General features: G+C 44.1%; 1 protein-coding gene across 1 annotated transcript; it reads right to left on the minus strand.

Annotated features, from left to right (window-relative positions):
* Positions 1-15137: 15137 nt before the first annotated feature.
* On the minus strand, positions 15138-18078 carry CITED2 (Cbp/p300 interacting transactivator with Glu/Asp rich carboxy-terminal domain 2). The gene is made up of 2 exons (XM_015621937.2): positions 17800-18078; positions 15138-17159 (listed from the first exon to the last, which is right to left on the minus strand). Exon 2 carries the CDS (start codon positions 17150-17152, stop codon positions 16430-16432), a length of 723 nt encoding a protein of 240 aa, XP_015477423.1. The 5' UTR covers positions 17153-17159; positions 17800-18078; the 3' UTR covers positions 15138-16429.
* Positions 18079-19067: the final 989 nt, after the last annotated feature.

Below are 19067 nucleotides of genomic sequence, written 5' to 3' on the forward strand. Positions count from 1 at the left end.
CTTGTGGAGATGGAGATTGGCAAAAAGTTCACACTTGGGGTGGTTTCTCATTAGTCTTATTTCTCTACTTGGAAAAGGCAGTTTCTATAATCTGGGGATGCACGGGCATTGTGGCTTCAGGAAACATCAGTTCTTCCAATTTTCTTCAGACACTGTTGGTGGCTTGATAGTATTCCTAAGAAAGTTACTGATTTAGGGGTAATGAAAAGGAGTGAACTTTCAAGGTCAGGGGCTTCTGTAGAATTTTTTTTGGAGAGGATTGGAAACTGCCTGGATGTGTTTTGAGAGAAGATAAAACTCTGGGGATGTTTGTGACAGGGCAGTGTGAGAGATCAGAATACCAGTGAAGAGTGTATGGGCTCTTTGTGCTCCTCCTGATTTGACTGAAGAATCCAGTCCCTGTTCATTTTTCTTTTGAAATTAAATCAGATCTGAGATCCAAATGCACAACTCAGCTGTCAAGGAACTAAGTGACAGCTGACCTGCAGAAACTTACTCTGGCATATTCTCACTCCTTGGCAAACACAAGGAAAGACAGGTTCAGCTTTGCTCTCTTCCACTGGGGTTAAAGCTATTACGTGTCAGCTCGTTTTTGCAACAGCCTGAAAGCATGCATGGGAACTCTTATCACAGCTCAAATGATATGATGGGATTCACTGGGCACTGGGAACTTGGTCATATTCCTGGGACATAAAAAGTGTACTGATAACAGGAAATTAGTGTACTGATAACAGGAAATTAGTCGGGGTCATCATTATAAAAATCAGCTACTAGTAGTACAAAGCTACATATTCTGTCTTGTTCCTAAATAAGAAAGTAAATAAAACAGTCTGTGGTAGAGTCAGGAAATAGAAATCAGATAAAATCAGTATTACTAAGTTTGTGGGGAGTATGTGGGTGTAGTTTCAGAAGACTAAAAGGGATCTGCTGGATTTTGGGCTATGAATTGAAATAACTGTCAGGAATGGAAAGGGAAACTCAGACAGAGAAATTTAGAGGAGTGTGTTGAAACTGCCATGCAGGCAGTTTACATGCTGAGGACAACCAGCTGACTGGCACTTGGACCCTGCATGCTGGGATGGTTACATCTGACCAGCTCAGGAGTGAGTGGACTGAAAACACTTTCTGTGAAACCTGCACAGTGTCTGAGATTTCAGCTTTTGCAATGTTTTAGGCTCCCTGTTTTGAGGAAAAGAAAGAAATCATTCCCTAATACATGAGAAGAAGGAGAAATGTACCTTCCTTACATTAAAGCTAGATAACTCCTTGAGAATTTTCAGGAATAAAACTGTGTTTATTTTATAGGTGTGTTTAGTTATGAGCTGGATTACATATCAGTAACCCTACGCTCTCTTTGTTGCACAGTGACATTTCCATGGAGGTCATAGGGAACATCACAAACAAACTATTTCTGGATTAAACATAATCATCATCAACATAAATCTATTGAAGGATAGACTTGCCAGGGGACGAAAAAAATTTCCACCTGTATTTGTCATTTTCTCTATATAATATTAAATGTGTTCAGCCTTACCAAACGGAAGGACAAATTCATCATCAAGTCCATGCTATTGAAGCTTTTGGGTTTTCTTCCTTTCTTCCTCTGACATACCTTTTCCCTTCTTTGCCTAGGCCATTTTCCACAGCTGCAGCATTCAGCTCTCACCTGCTGATGCTCCCTGCTCTCCTCACTCCCTCCAGTGCTAATGCTGCTTTTGGGAGTTTTATGTGTTCTTTCTGTGACCCATGGGATAGTTTAGGTGAAAGACCAACAGTTCTTGTTTAGAATCTCTCTCAAATGCTCAAGGACTTGAAATAATGACGACTCTGAAGGCAATACTGTGTTGGTTAAAACCACTTGAAAAAGTTTTGAGGGTTTCTTTTTCACCACAAGCAATGACAAGCCTTAGTTCTTCTTCCACCTAAATGAACACTCAGTTTCTGCAGAAGCCCTAATATCCCCTGGAAGCCATACAGGCCAGTTGTCCCACAGGCCAGTCTTTTGACAGAAGGCAAAGAGTCTGCAGGGGTTTTCTTGCCTTCTGCACTGGGAAGGAAAGAGCTGTCTGCACCTTTTTGCAACTTGTAGCTGCTCTATTCCATGAGACCTTGCTTGCCAGCAGCAGAAGAAACTTTAGAGACTAGCATTCCCAGCTGTGTCACACACAGGAATGCAGACTTCAGTGGACTGCCATGGTCTGCTACTTCAATGCCAGATCTGTATCAGTGAGAGTATAATTTTTTATTCTTGTGCAGGAACTTCTCTAAGAATCTGAATGAGTTTTTCATGGCTTTCCTCCTGAATGGTTTTTGGTTTATTTTTTGACAGATACAGGTTTTTCAAATTACAGTGTGCAGGACAGAACCACTTGCTGTAATACCACTATTTCAGTCAATTATAATATAAACATCATTGTAAGGCCAAACACGTCCTGGGCTGCATCAAAAGCAGCATGGCCAGCAGGTCAAGGAAGATGACTCTCCTCCTCTATTCTGCCCTTGTGAGACCCCACCTGCCCATCTCAGCACAAAAAAGGTGTGGACCTGTTGGAGCAAGTCCAGAGCAGGGCCACAAAAATGTGGGAGGACCTCTCCTATGAAAAATACTGAGAGAGTTGGGGTTGTTCAGCTTGAAGAAGGGAAGATTTGGGGAAACCTAATAGCAACCTTCCAGTACTCAAAGGGATCTTATAAAAATGAGAAAGAGCGACCTTTTACATGAACAAATAGTGATAGGACAAGGGGCAATTGCTTCAAACTGAGAGATGGTGGATTAGATATGAGGAAGAAATTCTTTACTGTGAGGCTGCTGAGGCAATGGAACAAGTTGCCCAGAGAAGTTATAAATGTCCCATTCCTGGAAGTGTTTGAGGCCAGTCTGGATGGGTTTTTCAGGAACTTAGCCTAGTGGAAGGTGTCCCTGCCTGTGGCAGGGAGATTGGAACTAGATGGTCCCTTCCAACCTGAACCATTATATGATTTTATGATTCTGTGATTCTATGAAATAACATTGATCTGTTCTGTTTAAATATGACCATAAAATACTTATGTCATTATATAATAATATACTTATAACATGATAATATATGGTAACAAGCAGGCATGTAAAATATATAATGAAAGTATAGTGTTGATGAAGAATTTAGAAATGCCTATAAACATAAAACATATAATTCAAATTTAGAAAGCGCCCTCATAACAGGCCTTGAGATACAGAAGCATAGTGGCATGTGAAGAATGGTCTAGAAGTCAGAAGAATGCTGAGTCTGGCAGTGTTTTTCTGCCATTGGCACCTACAACTAAACTAGTGTTGGAAGAGTCCTATGGTTTTCCAATGAAAAGTTTATCAAGACCAATCTCCACTGGGTTTAATTTACTTTGAAAGAAATGTAAACACTGGGACCAACAGGACATTTTCCAGGGTGGTCTCTTGGGAATAATTTCTCTCCTGTTTAGCCCTGTGTTAATGTGAAAAAAAGGAGTGGAGGGGGAGCAATATATTTGCATTCCACACTGTATCAATTTTCTACAGATTTCCTAGCTCCACATCAATCTCAAAAGGGTTGGGAGGTTGTGATTTGCCTTCTAATAAGATTTTATGGCCTGAAGGGTTTGTCATATACCTAATGTTTGCCACGTTTTTTCCTTCCAGAGCTCAAAGATCCTGGCTACCAATGACACTTAATAATGCAGCCAAATTAGCTGACACAGAAAACCCCAACAGGCAACAGATTTAACTACTTTGAGCAAATAATTTAATTCTTAATCTACATCACTAAGAATATAATTTCTGCATTGTAGCAAGGAAACCACTCTAAGAATCTGGAGGGAATCCCCATGGTCTGCTACTGAACAGTTTTTGATTTATTCTTGGAAAGATTCAAGTCTTTTGAAACTTTAACAGCTAGCAAAATCAATTATCAGGGTTTCAATTTTCTCCGGGCAATTTCCACCGTTTCAGCTTGCCCAAGAGACAGACTCTACATAAATACATTATGCTGTGTGCTACTTGGAGAATTTGGCAGAGTCAAGAATAGCTCCACTTGAAAAATCACACAAAAGGTAAAGAAAACCCTCAGGTGAGGCATGCAGTCACACCTGAATGCATATCAGCAGTTTGAAAATAACTCTTCTCCAATATATAAAGGTAATTTATTGGGAAGAGAAAGAGCAGTATTAGCTGTGTTTCTAGTTATTCTGGAACTGCAGTGAAATTACTGCTGATTTACACCATTATAAGCGGACACAAATCTAGCGTGAAACTTCAAAAAGGTACTGAATCCTGAAACAATCTATTTTTGTCATGTAATTTCATTTTAAAATTATACTCCTCTAGCTTGAAATGAACTTCTATCAACACACGGTGGGAACAGAGTTGGGCCAAGTCAACCATCAACCCCAGACATTTTCTGATTGCCAGGGGAAATCTCTGGGCCCAATTCAAATATGATCATGTTGTAAATCACATATCAAATGTAACTGGGAAGTCTTAAATGCCAGTGCTATGTCGGTCAAGGGTGAGTTATAGAGAAGAAATTATCTATTCTGGCATGATAATGTAGACTGAATTACTTTATAAAAGGTACTTGTCTTTGTCTTTCCCTCCCTTTTCTAAATCCTTCCATTTGCTAGTAACATTCACTTGCATCAGTTTCATTATCAATATGTATCATTTATTTTAGATTGCTTCTAGAACTGGCTTATAAAAATCAGAAATGGAAAAGAAAATTAAAGGCTCAGTCCTGCAGCTGCTTCATGTGTGAAGCTGTCATTGATTTCCCAAGCAGCACCTGCTTGTGAGCAGCAGAGAGAATAAAGCAAATTAGAAATTGAAGGCTTGAATCTTTCAGCTGTATGTATGTCAGTGTATGTACATGGTCAGGAAAGCATCTCATAATTGGAGCCAAGCATCTTTCCCCGGAAAGGTCCAAATTCTGCTAATAATCTTAAGGAAGCTGAGGGGGCAGGAGGCTGAGCAACACTGAGGTTATGACTAACTTGTCTAGGGAAGATTAGGGGCTGACACAATTAAAATGACAGATTGAGATAAATGACACTTGGAAATCGGGGGAACATTTGTGGTGAAAGATAAAGAGCTGTAGAAAGAAGTGGGAAAATAAGAGATAGCGATAGTGAAATAAGTCCTAATGAGGATCTTATTTTATAGGATAATGACAGGGTGGACAAAGAACTGTTAGCTCAGAAGGAATGATCCTGTGATCAGCAGAACTGGCAGCACTACTCTGTGATGTCTAAAACTGCTGCTGATGTAAACACCAATGACCTATTTTAAGGCATGCATGGAAGGAGAATCACTACATGGAAAATGCAAAAGGATGTAAGGGGTATATTGGCACTGGCAGATCAGAACTGTAAATTTGTGTCAATCGCATTTTTCATATGGGTTTTCTAGCTATGCAGAAGCACCTTATTAAACATAACATTTGTGGGACCAAATTAATAAAGAAGAAAAGAGAACCCAAGAGATGAAAGGATGAATAAAGAAAAGATCAGGTGAGAGTGAGCTTCATATTTTGCTAAGCTGAAAGACAAATACAAGAGGTGGCACCAATGTCCCAGACTTGTTAGAATATAGTAAATCTTCATTCTGTGTACATAAAAAGCCTATGTAAGTCATATTTATTGAGAAAGGCAATTTGGTCTCTAATTTAGATCCTGGACTTGAATAGGAGTATACAGAAAGATACATACATAATATTTAGCCTTAGGTATCTTCAGATGTATCTCCAAAACTAAACTATTAATTGAAAGAGTGTTTTTCCTCTAACAGCATTCTAAAGGAGAGGATGGGTCAGATCTCAGTGCTTTTCAATAGCCTCAGAGCAGTTATGTAATTTGACACTCTCAAACTATTTCAAGTATGGGGAATTGCTGAACAAAGGGAAGTAAATTAACTATTTAGTCCCCAACTTGGAATCAGAGAGAACAATTCTAGTTCACTTGGAAACTCATCATCAGGCAATCTGTAATATTGTCTGTGTTTCTATGGCATTGCAAGTCACTGGTTACTGTTTGCTTCTGTGGCTTCCAGGGTTTTCCAGTTGTGTAGTAGCTTGCATGCAAGATTGTAATATAACCTATTAAGCAACTTCAACGTCAAGCAGCAGTGAACTGCAAAAAGCACATCGTACTCATTATTTGAAAGGGTAAACTGAGACATAAAATGTTACATGTTAATGCACAATAAATAAGGACTCGCCCAAGGTCATGCAGATGGGAACAAGATGTGCATCAGTTTCTTTTCTCTACTTTAATTGTGGCATGCTCGCTTAATACAGGGCAACCAGGTAGTTAAAGGGAAGTCCACCTCACAAAAATGTTCTGTGCCTTTGTGTGCTTCATGCCTTCACTTTCTGCAAAGGGTTTACATGGGTTGACAAATTCATGCGACCTGTCCAGTCAGCTGGAGCAAAGATGGTCTAAAACCCACACTGCTTTTAACAAAGGAGGGCTAAGTTAAGTAAATATAGGACAGGAGGGCCTAAATGTTAACCAATCTATTTCTGTACAAAGGAACTGTAGTCCACATGACCGGGGAAATGTGTAATTCTGATTTTCATTAAATTCAGAAAATATCTGTGAGATATCTGAGACATTTCAGAGGTTGTGCCTATGACAACCCACACAGGAGAATGCAAATTAAATCACAGGACTGTAATATCATTATTCTAATGACTAATAAATATTACCTTTTCTCCATTTGTTTTCCTTCCCACCTCTGCACCCCCCCCCCACCTTCATTTGGTCTCTCATCTGTCTTACCTGTCTTGTAAGATAGACAGTAAGTCACCCAGAGCCACCATTCCGTTATATGATTGTGCTTTCCTGGTGCAACAGGCTCCCACTGCCTGGTTACACCTTCAGGCTTTTCAGTGTTGGCTTCTGTGCCATAATCTTTTCTCTAGAGCAGAACAGCTAGCAGACTAGATAAGAAGGATAATCACAATTCATAAGACTGTGGACTGTTTTACCAACCACAAAATAGAAAAAAAAAAACCAAAAAACTTCAAACCAGTCTTTAGTCCTATCCTTTCTCACTTTTTTGCCAGTCGCAAAGAGGAAACTGTTTTTGGAGGGCACACCAGTCAGTAAGGCCCCCAGAAACCTCCTATGTGCCAGCCAACAGCAACCAAGGAGGAAATAAATACAGTTCTTTTAAGTCTGGTTTTCCCTGTATTCTCTTTGCATTTATGTCACCAACTAACATTTGACTAGCTGCGCCCTTGTGAAGCTAAATCAATTTCAAAGTCCTGTTCCATGATCCAGTTCCTTCATAGACTGTCAGGTGTCAAGGATACTCACAGGTCATCAATCTTCCACATAACCTTCATCAACAAAGTGGAAGAAAAAAGTTGTGCAGCCTTTCAGCATGATCACCCATCTCAGGCAACAAACACTAAGGAGTCATAAATCCAGTAACTCTTGGCACAAGCAGGTGTAAGCTGGCAACTTGCTTTTCTAAAGGAAAGTACAAAATCTCCTTGATAAAAATGGATGCTTTACTGGCAGTGTGAATTGGTTTGGATGTTAAATATTATATACACTTATGTTTTTACTATTTTAGCAAAACAACCAGAAAACAAAAGTGTCTATATCCCAAAGATGTGCCATACATGAAAGTGATTCATGAATGTACTTAAGCTTCCTTAAAAAGCAACATGCAATTTTCCTCACAATGAAAGAGGCTGACCAAAGCCACTGACAAAGCACTTTGGAGCTGCTCATTTTTGTGGAGGAGGGAAAGAATTTAGGAAAATGTTAGTCAATCACATTTCCATCTACTTTCCTTTCCTTCTCAGTAGTTAAAGGCCACCTGCTATCAGGATGATACAAAACCCACAAAACTAAAAAAGTTCACTTTAGGCTGAGGAAAAAAGGCAATCAGAAGATCACAGTAGTTATTTATCAGAATGATTTTAACAGTAATAAACTGCAATAAGTTAATGTCAGAGCAAAATATGGATCAGAACGTACTCTAATCCATTCTTGGCCTAAACACCACTTTAAGATTATAGTCAAATATGTGACACTATATTTGAATTAAGTCAATGAGAACATCAGATAGACTCTCAATCATCATAGTGATTGCAAATTCTGATGAAATCCAATCTGAAATTACCACTGTTACATGAGGTGTTGGAGTTAGAGAGGATGGTTCATGTCTGCATCTGCAACACTTGATCCAGCAGTGTCTCCAGCAACACCACTCCAGAATCTCAAGGACTTAAAAGACCCAAGACTAATTTACACCACTATGGTATAACCTGACCAAGCAACATATAGTCCTCCTAAAATGAATAATGTGTTCTCAGCACATTTAGGCCCACAGATTCTGGTGGGGTGACTTCGGGGGAGCTGAAGTAACTGCATTAGATTCAGAATATGTTACACAGTTTTGGCATAAAGTACTGTCTGCACTCCAAAAAGGATCCCAAGGCTATGACTATACTTGATAAGCCATCAATCAGGACTTGATTTTTGACTTGGACTTCACTGAACAAGCAGTTACCTAGGTCAGAACTGGACACAAAGATCACAGATCTACATTTTGGTTATAAAGCATATCTGGGAAAAAATCACAGGAGAATAATAAAGTTAAGTCCTGTTAATATTTACAATTCAAGACCACTGTCTTTTGAAAGCTAACCATAAAAACCCAAAACCCTCAAACTAAAACCAACCACAACAAACAAAAAACCCCCCCCAAAAAAATAAAAACACAAAAAACCACAAAGAGGTAGAATAGACTGTACCTCCTGAACTTTGCCTTATCTTCAATCACAGTTATGAGAACGCCATTCAGGGAAAAGCTGTTGTGTACAGTAAGAGCTGGAGAGATCTGAAAGAGAGGCAAGGATGAAAAGCAGTCTCCTTTCCTTTCTTAGGCCAAAATACTGAGAGCTCAGCTTTGAAATTTAGAAGTGCTCTGCTTCACTGATTCTTGTAGAGCCAGTCTTGCCCTTTAAATACAGACCTTGGTAACAAAGCTTGGGGAAAAACAACATAGTCCTCTAATAAAGGAATTCATTGCTTGCAATATTTATGTGTAAAACAAACCATGTCAAAAAGACTCCTGGTCTAAGAGCTTTGGGCTAAAGGAGTCAGTCTAGTAAAGTTGCTGTGTGTATTAATGTAATTTTTGTGAAGGCATTGTGGAGTTGAAGAATTGCCAAGGAGCAATTCTTGCATTAGGTAAAGGTTCTACTCCATAAGCATCCATCACTATTCATTCTGACTACATTCATTCAGTTAAAATGTATACGATAAATCAAATTAAAAGGCTGCTCTTTTAAATACTTTAATCAATAAGAAAGGCAGGGCTTCAGCTACACCTAGCTACAATCTCCCAGTACTGCAGCCTCTCCACAGCACTGACAGTGAGGCTTTATCTGTCATGGTAAATAACTACTGCTCTGCTTCAGTACAGAAACTGTGAATTGAAACTAAGCACCTCCAAGTAAGTATCAACAATTTAAACAGCTCCTTGTAAAAATCTGTGTGATTATCTGTGCATTGGCATCTTTCATGTAAAGTGCTTAATTAAAATGTCAGTCAAGGTCTCAAAAGGTGAAAGGTCAGATGGAGACCAAGAAGTAAGGTGATGGGATGGCGGCCTGCCCTGCAGCAGGCCCCTCTCTGCCAGGGGCAGGGCAAGATGCCTGTCAGAGATTGCTCTTCTCCTTATAGGCCAAAGTCACATGGTGACTTGTGACAGCCCAGTTGTCACCCTACCATCCCAGGACACAGCTGTGATTATGCACCGTGCATCCCAAAGCAAACATGCTGCTGCCCTAAATACTTCCAGTGGTTACATTTGCCCTGATTAACACGGAGTGAGGACATGAGGAAGCACAAGTCCTGTGGTGCTTCCTGGCCACTGAAGGAGTCCCACCAGACAAAGCTGAGATAGTGTATTACAAGGGATTTATGATGAGAGAAGGTGGTTTATAGAAGCAGCACTGATCCCAGGCTTCAAGCCCATGTTTTGGCTACAGTGGTTTCCAGTGTGACAACTGATGGAAATGGGACTGCTCCCCACTTGCAGCCCAAAAGCAGGGACATGCATCCTGTGTCCACCCTCAAGAGCAGAGAAGCTGGTGCTCAAAACTGTAGGCTTCATTGGCTCCATCCAGCAGCAGCTTTGCTCATTTACATTCACCTAAGAAAATTCAGTTTTTCTTGTAAATAATAGTCTGTGAAGAAGGCTAACACTTCAACCTGATGTTGATGTGAGTTCACCTGATGTTTTCTTGAGTTCTCCACTTCTCTGGCATACAGTGTTGTGCCCTAACAGACAGGATGAGCAAAACCAACTTGTCCTGACCACTCCACTGACAGGCACCCATTCACAGCATGTGGTTAAGGATTTACTGATCTTCAGACCTTTTCCCTAAAACTTTCTCTGTGATGGTCACTAATTTTTTTCTGCCTGCTACTTAGAAAGACTTTGTATTCATCCCCATACCTGTATTTAAACCTTGCCCTTCATCTCCTTGTTGGATCACACACTACCCTTAGTGCAGCTTGCTGACAAGCAACCCAAAATATAACTATAAAACCCTTACAATCCTATAAGGAACCTAAAAGATAACGATTTAGTTTCTGTACAAAGCAGATGTGTGCAGAAGCTTGGTGTCCTTCCCCATCATTGGGAAATCCTAGGAATTCATTTCTGCCTTCAAATACATACTCTACTTCATATAAATTTGATGGAGGGCATATAATGTATGAGATTTGTAGACGGAATTAATATCACTTATTAGACCAAATAATGTAACTAGAACTAAATAGAAAAGATTTTGAGTATCAGGCCTTTAAATACATATCCTGACAGAGAGTGAAATCTGAAATACTCTGTGTTACTTGAGTTTGAGTATCAGCAGATAAGTAATTTTATATACTTTCAGAAATGCCCCCCTCTCCTTCACAGTCCACTAGTGCTAGCAAAGCAGCCTGCAGCAGAAAACTCACAGGGCAGTTCTTAGGAAGCTCTTGGTCAAAATTGCCCTCGGCATCTTATTGCTATGAACATCTGCTGAATAATTAGCTTTTCAGCTTAATAAATGCTGTGTAGTCACACTAATAACTTCAGCCAGAGTTTTAGGAACTTGACAGTTCTAAAAGTTTATTTTACTTTATTGCTTATAAAATAGGTAATATGCTGCGAAGTGAACACTCAAATAAAGAGAGATAACAAAATGGCCCAGTGAAAGAAAAAGGTGTGAAAAGTGGTTAGCATTTCACGAAGACTGATAAGGTGGAAAATGTTCTGCTTGGTTTTAATATGGTAAGTAAGTCTTTCAAAATCTGTTTCAGGCCTGTGATCAAATTGGCCCTCTGTAATGTTTAAGAGGGGGAAAGGCACAGCAGATGGAGAGGGACTGAACCAACTCTATTAAAAACCTGGTGTTGCAAATTTTTTCTAAAATGAGGCAAAGAGTATAACAGAAAACCTACCATAACAGCAGCTCATCTGTTCAGTCATTTGATGTATCTCTTTATTGTTGCAGTTACTGAGACTCAGCTTTATCTTGCGCGTGAGCACAATAGTGACACCATATTGAAATGTGTAAATATATTTTCATAAACTATGTAAAACACCTCCTCTTTACTGACAAAATGATGCACTTAGAATACATGAAATCCTGAGAAAATGCTGCTGCCTTGGGTTCCAAATTCCTCTGATTCCTCATCTGAGTTTTATTGCACATGCACTGTTATCTGACAGATATATCTGCCAGACTATTTAAAAAATACTTTGTCTTACCATTTAACAGCTCCTGTCAATGTTACCTAGTCCTTGTTCACACTGCTATCCCTATGAGTGATGATACAGAAATAGATCAGGTTAAGGTCGGTGTGTGTAGCCCAGATCACACATTGGCATTTCTTATTCCTGTCTGCAGTAAACTCAAAGTATTTCTGAAGAAATTAAAGCTTCAAAAAGGACACCTGAAGGGTCAGGGACAAGAACTGCTTTTTCTGACTTAATTTCCCTCCGCTCAAAGCTTGTGACCCACGATTTTGCTGGGGTTTCTGATACAAGGGTGTATTGTCCCCTTGGGTACCAGCTCACATGTTAAGCCCTGGTGTGCCACGCAGTCAGGAGGAAGCAGAGAGCAGGAGGAAGAAGGCAGGAACAAGGTGGGAAAATCCTATAGCCAGATGTTGATGCAGAAGTCACCTATGCCCTGATGAGCTACTTCTGTGGGGCTCCACAGACACATGCCTTTGGCTGAACACCAGCGATCCACAGGCCTTCATATCCAACTGAGTGTGGAAAACATCTCCCTGGGGGAAAAGTTAAAAAAAAAAAAAAAAAGAAGAGTGACTGAAAAATGAAACAAATGAAAGGAACTCCGCAAATCCAGATGTTGGAATTTTCCAATCCCCCTAGCAAGACAAGATAAGCAGGGGATAATCCTTGTTTATATAACTTTTTCTCTTTTTTTTTAACCTTTTTTTTTTTTTTTTTTTTAATAAAACCTGAGACCAGCAGGCGTATTTTCACCAGGTTTGTGTGCTTCTTTTCCAAATCCACGCCGAGAAATTTCGGGAGGCCCCGTACCCCGCTCGGGCCGGGTGCTGGGCGGGGTCGCCGTCGGCGGGCAGGTCTCGCCCTCCACCGGCTCTGCAGGGGTCCCTCGGGCAGGGCAGTGACGGGCACTCGGCCGGCTGCCCTGGCTGAGTGCCGTGCCCCTCCTGAGCCCCGGCACGCCTCGTCTGGGTCCTTGGCCTCGCACAATCCCTGGCCGCGGTGCGGACGGAGGCTCCCGGCCCGGGCCCGGCTCTCGGCCCCGCGGCCCCCGCCCCTCAGCGGGCCGGCGGCAGGGCGCGCGGCCGCCGCCCGGGGGCGCGCTGACGCCGCGGCCGCCGCGCGCAGGTGGCTGAGGGGCCGGGCCGGGCCGGGGCTCCCGCGGCGCTCAGGGCCCCGGCGGGCAGCGCCGAGCCCCTCGGTGAGCGGGCAGCTCTCCCTCCTGCGGCCTCCAGCCCAGCGCCCAGCCGTCAGTTCTTGACTCCCGGGAAACAAGGACGAGGACGGCGTTAATCGGTGCCTAATTTCCCACCGAGAGGGCGTTGCGTGGCGGGCCGGCTTTGGGCTGATCTCCCTTCCAAATAAAGCAGCGCGTCTATTTATGGCCGTGGCTTAAAGAGGAGCAGATCTCATGTACCGTGTTGGAAGTTCTTGAAAAACAGCCAAAGTACAGAGGTCAAGTTTCCTGTACTGACAGCAACTTAGCAAGACGGCAGTGTCCTTCGTGAGGAGCTGGAGAACTGGGTCACTGTGCATCCTTCACTAATCGCTGGGTTCCAATAATAAATGACTTCAGTCTATTTCGAAGCAGTGTGGAGGACAGAGAGAATCTGCTTGAAAGCCTGTTACTGCCTCAGCCATGGGAGCCAGAGGGAGCATTGCCAAGGGGTTCATGTTGGCAAGATGAGGGTCAGGCCCCCAATATTGCTCAGTAGATGATATAATGAATAAAAAAAAAATACACACTTGTGCTATCTACTGGGATCTGACTCTTCATTAGAAATTAAGGGACAAGGCAGACAATATGATTGTTTGGCAAATTTCCCCAGGGTCTACTTTTAAGAAATCATAAAACCCCTCGGTGGTGTCTTGCCCAAAGCCAGTGGTTTCAGTAGCTGCTGTTACTCAGAGTCAGCAGCTCTCGTGGAGTTGTACACAAATAGACTCTACCAGTGTGCCCATGGAACTGCCTACTCTTGGAAAGGCTTGCATGGAAGGATTTAATATTGACAGACTTAAGTAGTGATGTCTCAACTGTGAAGAATCTGTTGTTTAACCAACTTTATGAAGCAAAAGTGCCTATCATTAAAGTGAGAGTATTCCCTTTGGTTTTAGAAGATCATCGAGGCTTTAAACATCTATGCAATTTGGTATGCACATAATTTGATAGTCTGTTTTACAAGAAGTTGATTAGAATCAGAAAAATCACCCTCCTGAACTCCCGCAGAAGAGGGCAATGAAACGTGTGCAGATCAAACAGCCTTAAAATGGAAAAAGGATTTATATAGTGGCAAATTGGGCAATAGCTCTTAAAACTACAGCTGTATTCTTCTAAATACTCATTTACATTATTGGTGAGTTGGTAAGTTGTGATTTAGTGTATGTTAGAGTTGATGTAATATTTACTGTCACAAAACATTAGCAATCACTGGCTGGAACCAGAAGGCTGCTTTTTTTAAATTCTTGGTATTGAGTTTTCTAGGAATGGACTGTCACTGCCTGCAGAGTGCAGTTTTGTCATCTCAGTTTTTCCCACCATACACTTCCTTCTTTTTACCTTTGCTAATACTTTAAGATTTACTTTTTTTTTTTTTTTTTACATTCATAAACGTGTTAGCTGCTTCATGTCTAAGGCAAAGAAGGACAAGTATCACTTTTCTCACCAGCTGGGGCAATCTTAGAAATAGTAATCAGTTTAATTTCCCAGCTTGATTCAAAACACTGCTATTTACACTCCCATTGTGTGGTGATATCCTCCTGTTTACGTGACCAGGTTTAAAATTTAACTGCATCCACCATGCTGTTTTTCTTCCTAATTCAGAGGACATGGATTAAAAAGTAAGCAAAAAGAAAGCTCAGTGGTACTGCTCCTCTATCGAACTTGGGAAGCATGGCTAAACAGGATTACATGTATTATTAGGGTCCTGATCCCACAGCTCTCACCGAACTAATAACTTGAGCAGGAGCTTTGCCAAAGGCCGAGTGAGGGCAGAAGGCAGCAACAGTTGGCACTAAATGTCAGCTGCCCTAAAATAATGGCCATTTTTCTCCGAAATATTTTAAGTAGACCTGTATGGACTTGTGTCAGTGGCAGCGATTTATGGGGGAGAGGGGTCAGAGATGTCCCACTGTGGAATACTTCAATGATATATTCCCCTTCTCCTAAGTCACTGGAAATGAAATGAAACTGGTTCCAGTGTCACGCAGATGTGGATTGATACAGCAATCTCCTGTGTTACCCTGTGAGAGGTGAGAGAGGCAGAGGGTGACACCCACCACCCTCCCTTCCCACTTACAGACACCTTTTACATAGCCCTTCCAGGTGACATAATGAATATACAAAAGAACAAAGTCTACTATATAAATGAAAGCAGATTTATAAAATTACAAGTTTAATAGATAAATATAATAAATACTTTATGCATCATAACTCTGGACAACTACATTTAAAGCAAGTATGTTGGCAAGTCACAAAAAAAGTTGCGCCCTCAGCAACTTTATTTTTCAGAAAACCACACTGACAGGCATATTACAATGTAACGCATGAGGCTTTATGCTGTAAGTATGTTCAAATCCCGCTCACCTACCGAGTTCACCATGACATATATATAGGTGTAGTGTACTTTCTATCTTGGAATGTCTTTTTGCACACCAACACGGTTGTACAGATAGATGTTCTACTTACCAGGGACAGTGGGGAAGAGTTTTGAAGAAAAATACTGGTAAAATGACTTCTAGAAAAACTAAAGCATTTCTTAACTTTTTATTGACATTGGCAAATTAAAATAGAATAAATTAACAATATTTTCTCAAAAAAATGTTTTGTACAAAAATACTGTCAAAATTTCCTGAAAAGCTTTCAACACAGTAGTATCTTTTCATGTACTGAATAAACTATATTAGCACAGTGTCAAAACGCTGAAGACAGAAACAAAATTTAAAAGGAAAAGAAAAAAAATCTGTGAAATGTTTGCCACTAGTCAACATTCCATCCACACCATATTATTGTCTGTACATATGGGGGAGGGGGAATGGGTAGCAGACTTTTTAAGTAACAGTATTACTTTTCCTGATCTGGAAAGGTTTGGCCCACATCTGTTAAGCTTCCAGTTTAGCGTATTCAGGAAAAAAAAAAAAATTAGTCTGCACTGCAATGCATAGTTAAAAATTAAGCAAGATGGCAGCTTTTGTGCAGTAGTATCTGCCCTTCAAAGTTCATGCAACCAACTAATGCAATTTTTTTTTCCCTGTTCACTCAGAATTTGAATGCAGTTCAAGTCATTGGAAATCATAGTTTACAAAATCCACAAGATTAAGCAATTTGCCAAGATTAATACCTAACAGTCCGGCACTGTGGGAATTATGGGCACGTTACTGCAAGGAAATCAAGAGAGGGAGGTCGGGAGGGGGGCAACAAACATAAAAAGGCAGAGTTCACTAGATATTACTACAGGAGGGGAGGTGAGTGACAAAGCTACAAAAAGGAAAAAAAAAAAAAGTGGCAACGATTTTAAAAAAAATAAAATTATACAAGCGCATAGTTGACTCTGCTTTCCAGATTCTCACCTTTTCAAGCCCTGAAAAGTGAGACACCGTGTCTAGGGGAATGTTTTCATTCGCACCGATAAAAGTCCTTTGTTTGTTTTAAATGAATCAGCAGCTCACCCTGCTGGGCTGCTGTTTGCAAACGAAGTCTGTCATGAAGTCAAACTCGTTCTGTCCCAACCACAGCTCAGGAAGCTCCTTGATGCGATCCAGCCCCATTTCGATGACTAAGGACATGAGGACCTCCTCGTCGATGAAGTCCGTGTCTATGACATTGGGCGGCAGCATTGCCGCGGGGACGTGGGGGACGGCGGGCGGCAAGCCGCTGCCGCCGCCGCCGCCGTGCTTGGGGTTGCAGTCCCTGAAATGCTGCTGGCTGCCGCCGTTCAGCTGGTGGCTACCGGGGTGCAAGTCCGGCATGTAGTGGCTGTGCGGGTAAGGGTGGTGGCTGAAGTACTGGTTGTTCAGCTTCTGGAGCTGCATGCTGGCGCTCAGCTGCCCTCCCGGGCTGGCGACGGGGGGGGCCATGAACTGGGAGCCGCTGAAGCGGGCGGGGGGCGGCATGCTGCCGGCCGGGTGCCCTCCGCTCACGCTGCCCGGCCCCATGGCGTGCCTCACCCCGCTGCTCGCGTTCATACTCCCAGCTCCATAATGTATATGGTCGCCCATCAGGGCGCTGAAGGCGTGCTGCTGCGGCGGCTGCTGCTGCTGGTGGTGGTGATGGGGGGTGGGAAACTGCCCCATGCCCATCCGATGCGCAGGGTGGTGGTGGAGCCCGCCGGATCCGTCGGGGAATCGCCCGTGGTTCATGGCCATCATGTGGTCTGCCATGGCTCACCTGGAAAGTTAGCGTGTAAATACATTAGGAAAATACACCCTCCTCGGACATCCAGCCGCCCTCTCCCGGACCAGCTCCATCTGCCTGGCCCTGGCAGAAATTACTTCGCTGATCCTACAGTCCCCTCTCGTTCCCGGTGGAGGGAATTAAAAAAAAAATCTAAAAATCCTAAAAATCTACAGTGTCTCCATCATGTAGTACAAAAGAAAAAAATAAAAGGGGAGCCCGCGGAACGAAAATCCCGGTCCCCTCCGCTAATCCGGCGGGCAGCACGCCTTCCCACTCCAAGTCGCGCATACCTATCGGCGGGGAGCGTCGCATTCGGCCGCCGCCGCCGCCTCCCCGCACGCTCCGGAGCCGCCCAAGCCCCCCGGCTTCGCCCGCGTAGGCAGCGGATTCCCACGGCACTCTCGCTAACTTGCGGGGAACAAGCAAAGAATTGCCAAGTCCCACCTAGCCGCTGTCAGCAACTTTTGGAATTAAGTCCCAATTATTTTGGTGAAAATACGGTAATGCACAGATAAGGACATGAAGCCAGGCAGCTGAGAAACACCTTTCCTCGCATGTTTATACAGTCACGTTTTTCCTGTTGCACACAAAAGGGATACCCGGCACCAGCCACGAGAACCGCCGCACTCACCTCCCGGCTTCTTTCTTCCTCTCCTTCAAAGGTGGCGGTGGAATCAGTCAGCGAGAGTCACCCAGCATAGAAAGGGCTTCTCCGGCTCCCTCTCCCCGGCGCTGACGTGACCGGCGCCGCGATCGCTGCCGCAGCCCCGGAGCTGGTTCTCGCCCCTCCGCGAGGCGCATCGGCACTTGCCAACAATGAGCTGTGTTCCTTACACGGCTTTGGCCGCGGCTAATATAGGATTTCAGAAGGGAGGAGCAAAACCCTTACAGGCAACCAGAAGTAAAACCTGGAGCAAGCGGGGCGGGGGGGCGGGGGGGGGGGAGGAGGGAAAAGAGGGGGAAGAAAAGGGAAAAAAAAACCGAACCCAAACCCCCAAGACCCAGCGCGCGCGCGCAGGCAGCGGGACACACGCGTGTTCGGAGACACGCGGGAAGGGGCCAGGCGGCTCGGGAAGGCACCGCGCACCCCGGGCACACAGCCTCCCCCGGGAACAAAGCGGGGCTCCGCGGCGGGGCGGCAGGAGCGGCACCCCGCGCACCCCGCGGCCGCCCTCCCACCGCCCCGGCCGGCCCCGTGCCCGGGCATCGCCGCTGCCCCTTGCGCCCCGTCCGCTCGTGTCGCTGCAGCGCGGCGGCCGCCGACACGAGTGGGGCTGAGCGCTCCGGCAGCGCTGCCCGGGCAGGGCGAGGTCCGTCCCTCCGGCGCCGCCGCTGTGCAGGTGCCCGGATCCGCCGGCGTGAGGCCCCAGAACCCGCGTGGGCGTCCTTGGGGCCGGCCCCTCTCCCGGAGGCGAGATCCGAAATCCGCCTTTTTCCACGAACACGAGCGCCGTATGCGGGAGGTGTATGTGGGGATACCGGCACGCTCCCCACTTCCCACGTCCCTCCCTCTCCTGTGTTTTCCCCGCTGCCACCCGGGTTGTGCAGGGCGAATGCCCACCCACTCTTGCCCTTGGCCGGTGTGGCGGGGTTTATTACTGTTATTTACGATTGTTTTCACTGGAATGGCAAAGAAAGCAGAACATGCGGGCTGTGGGTGGGCACACGCTCTGCACGGGCAATCGCCCTGGCTGGGCACGTCCCCTGTCGCCCCCCCTGCCCGGCAGAGCCCTTCCTGGCTGCACAGCCCCGGCAAGAGCCACGCGTATCCAGGCCGCCCCCCGAGGCCGGCGCTCCTGCCTTTCTGGAGCTAGTGCTCCAGATCCACCAGCTCCCCTCTGAAGGGCAGCCATGCTGAAGTAGCAGGGAAGAACTGAGGGGCTGGAGGAGGTATGCCAC

This window comes from Parus major, chromosome 3 (assembly GCF_001522545.3).
Source record: "Parus major isolate Abel chromosome 3, Parus_major1.1, whole genome shotgun sequence".
In the NCBI taxonomy this organism is placed as follows: Eukaryota; Metazoa; Chordata; class Aves; order Passeriformes; family Paridae; genus Parus; species Parus major.

What these genes read in the sequence shown, in the direction of transcription:
- CITED2 (XM_015621937.2), bottom strand. Translation starts at nt 17,152, where the DNA reads ATGGCAGACCACATGATGGCCATGAACCACGGGCGATTCCCCGACGGA.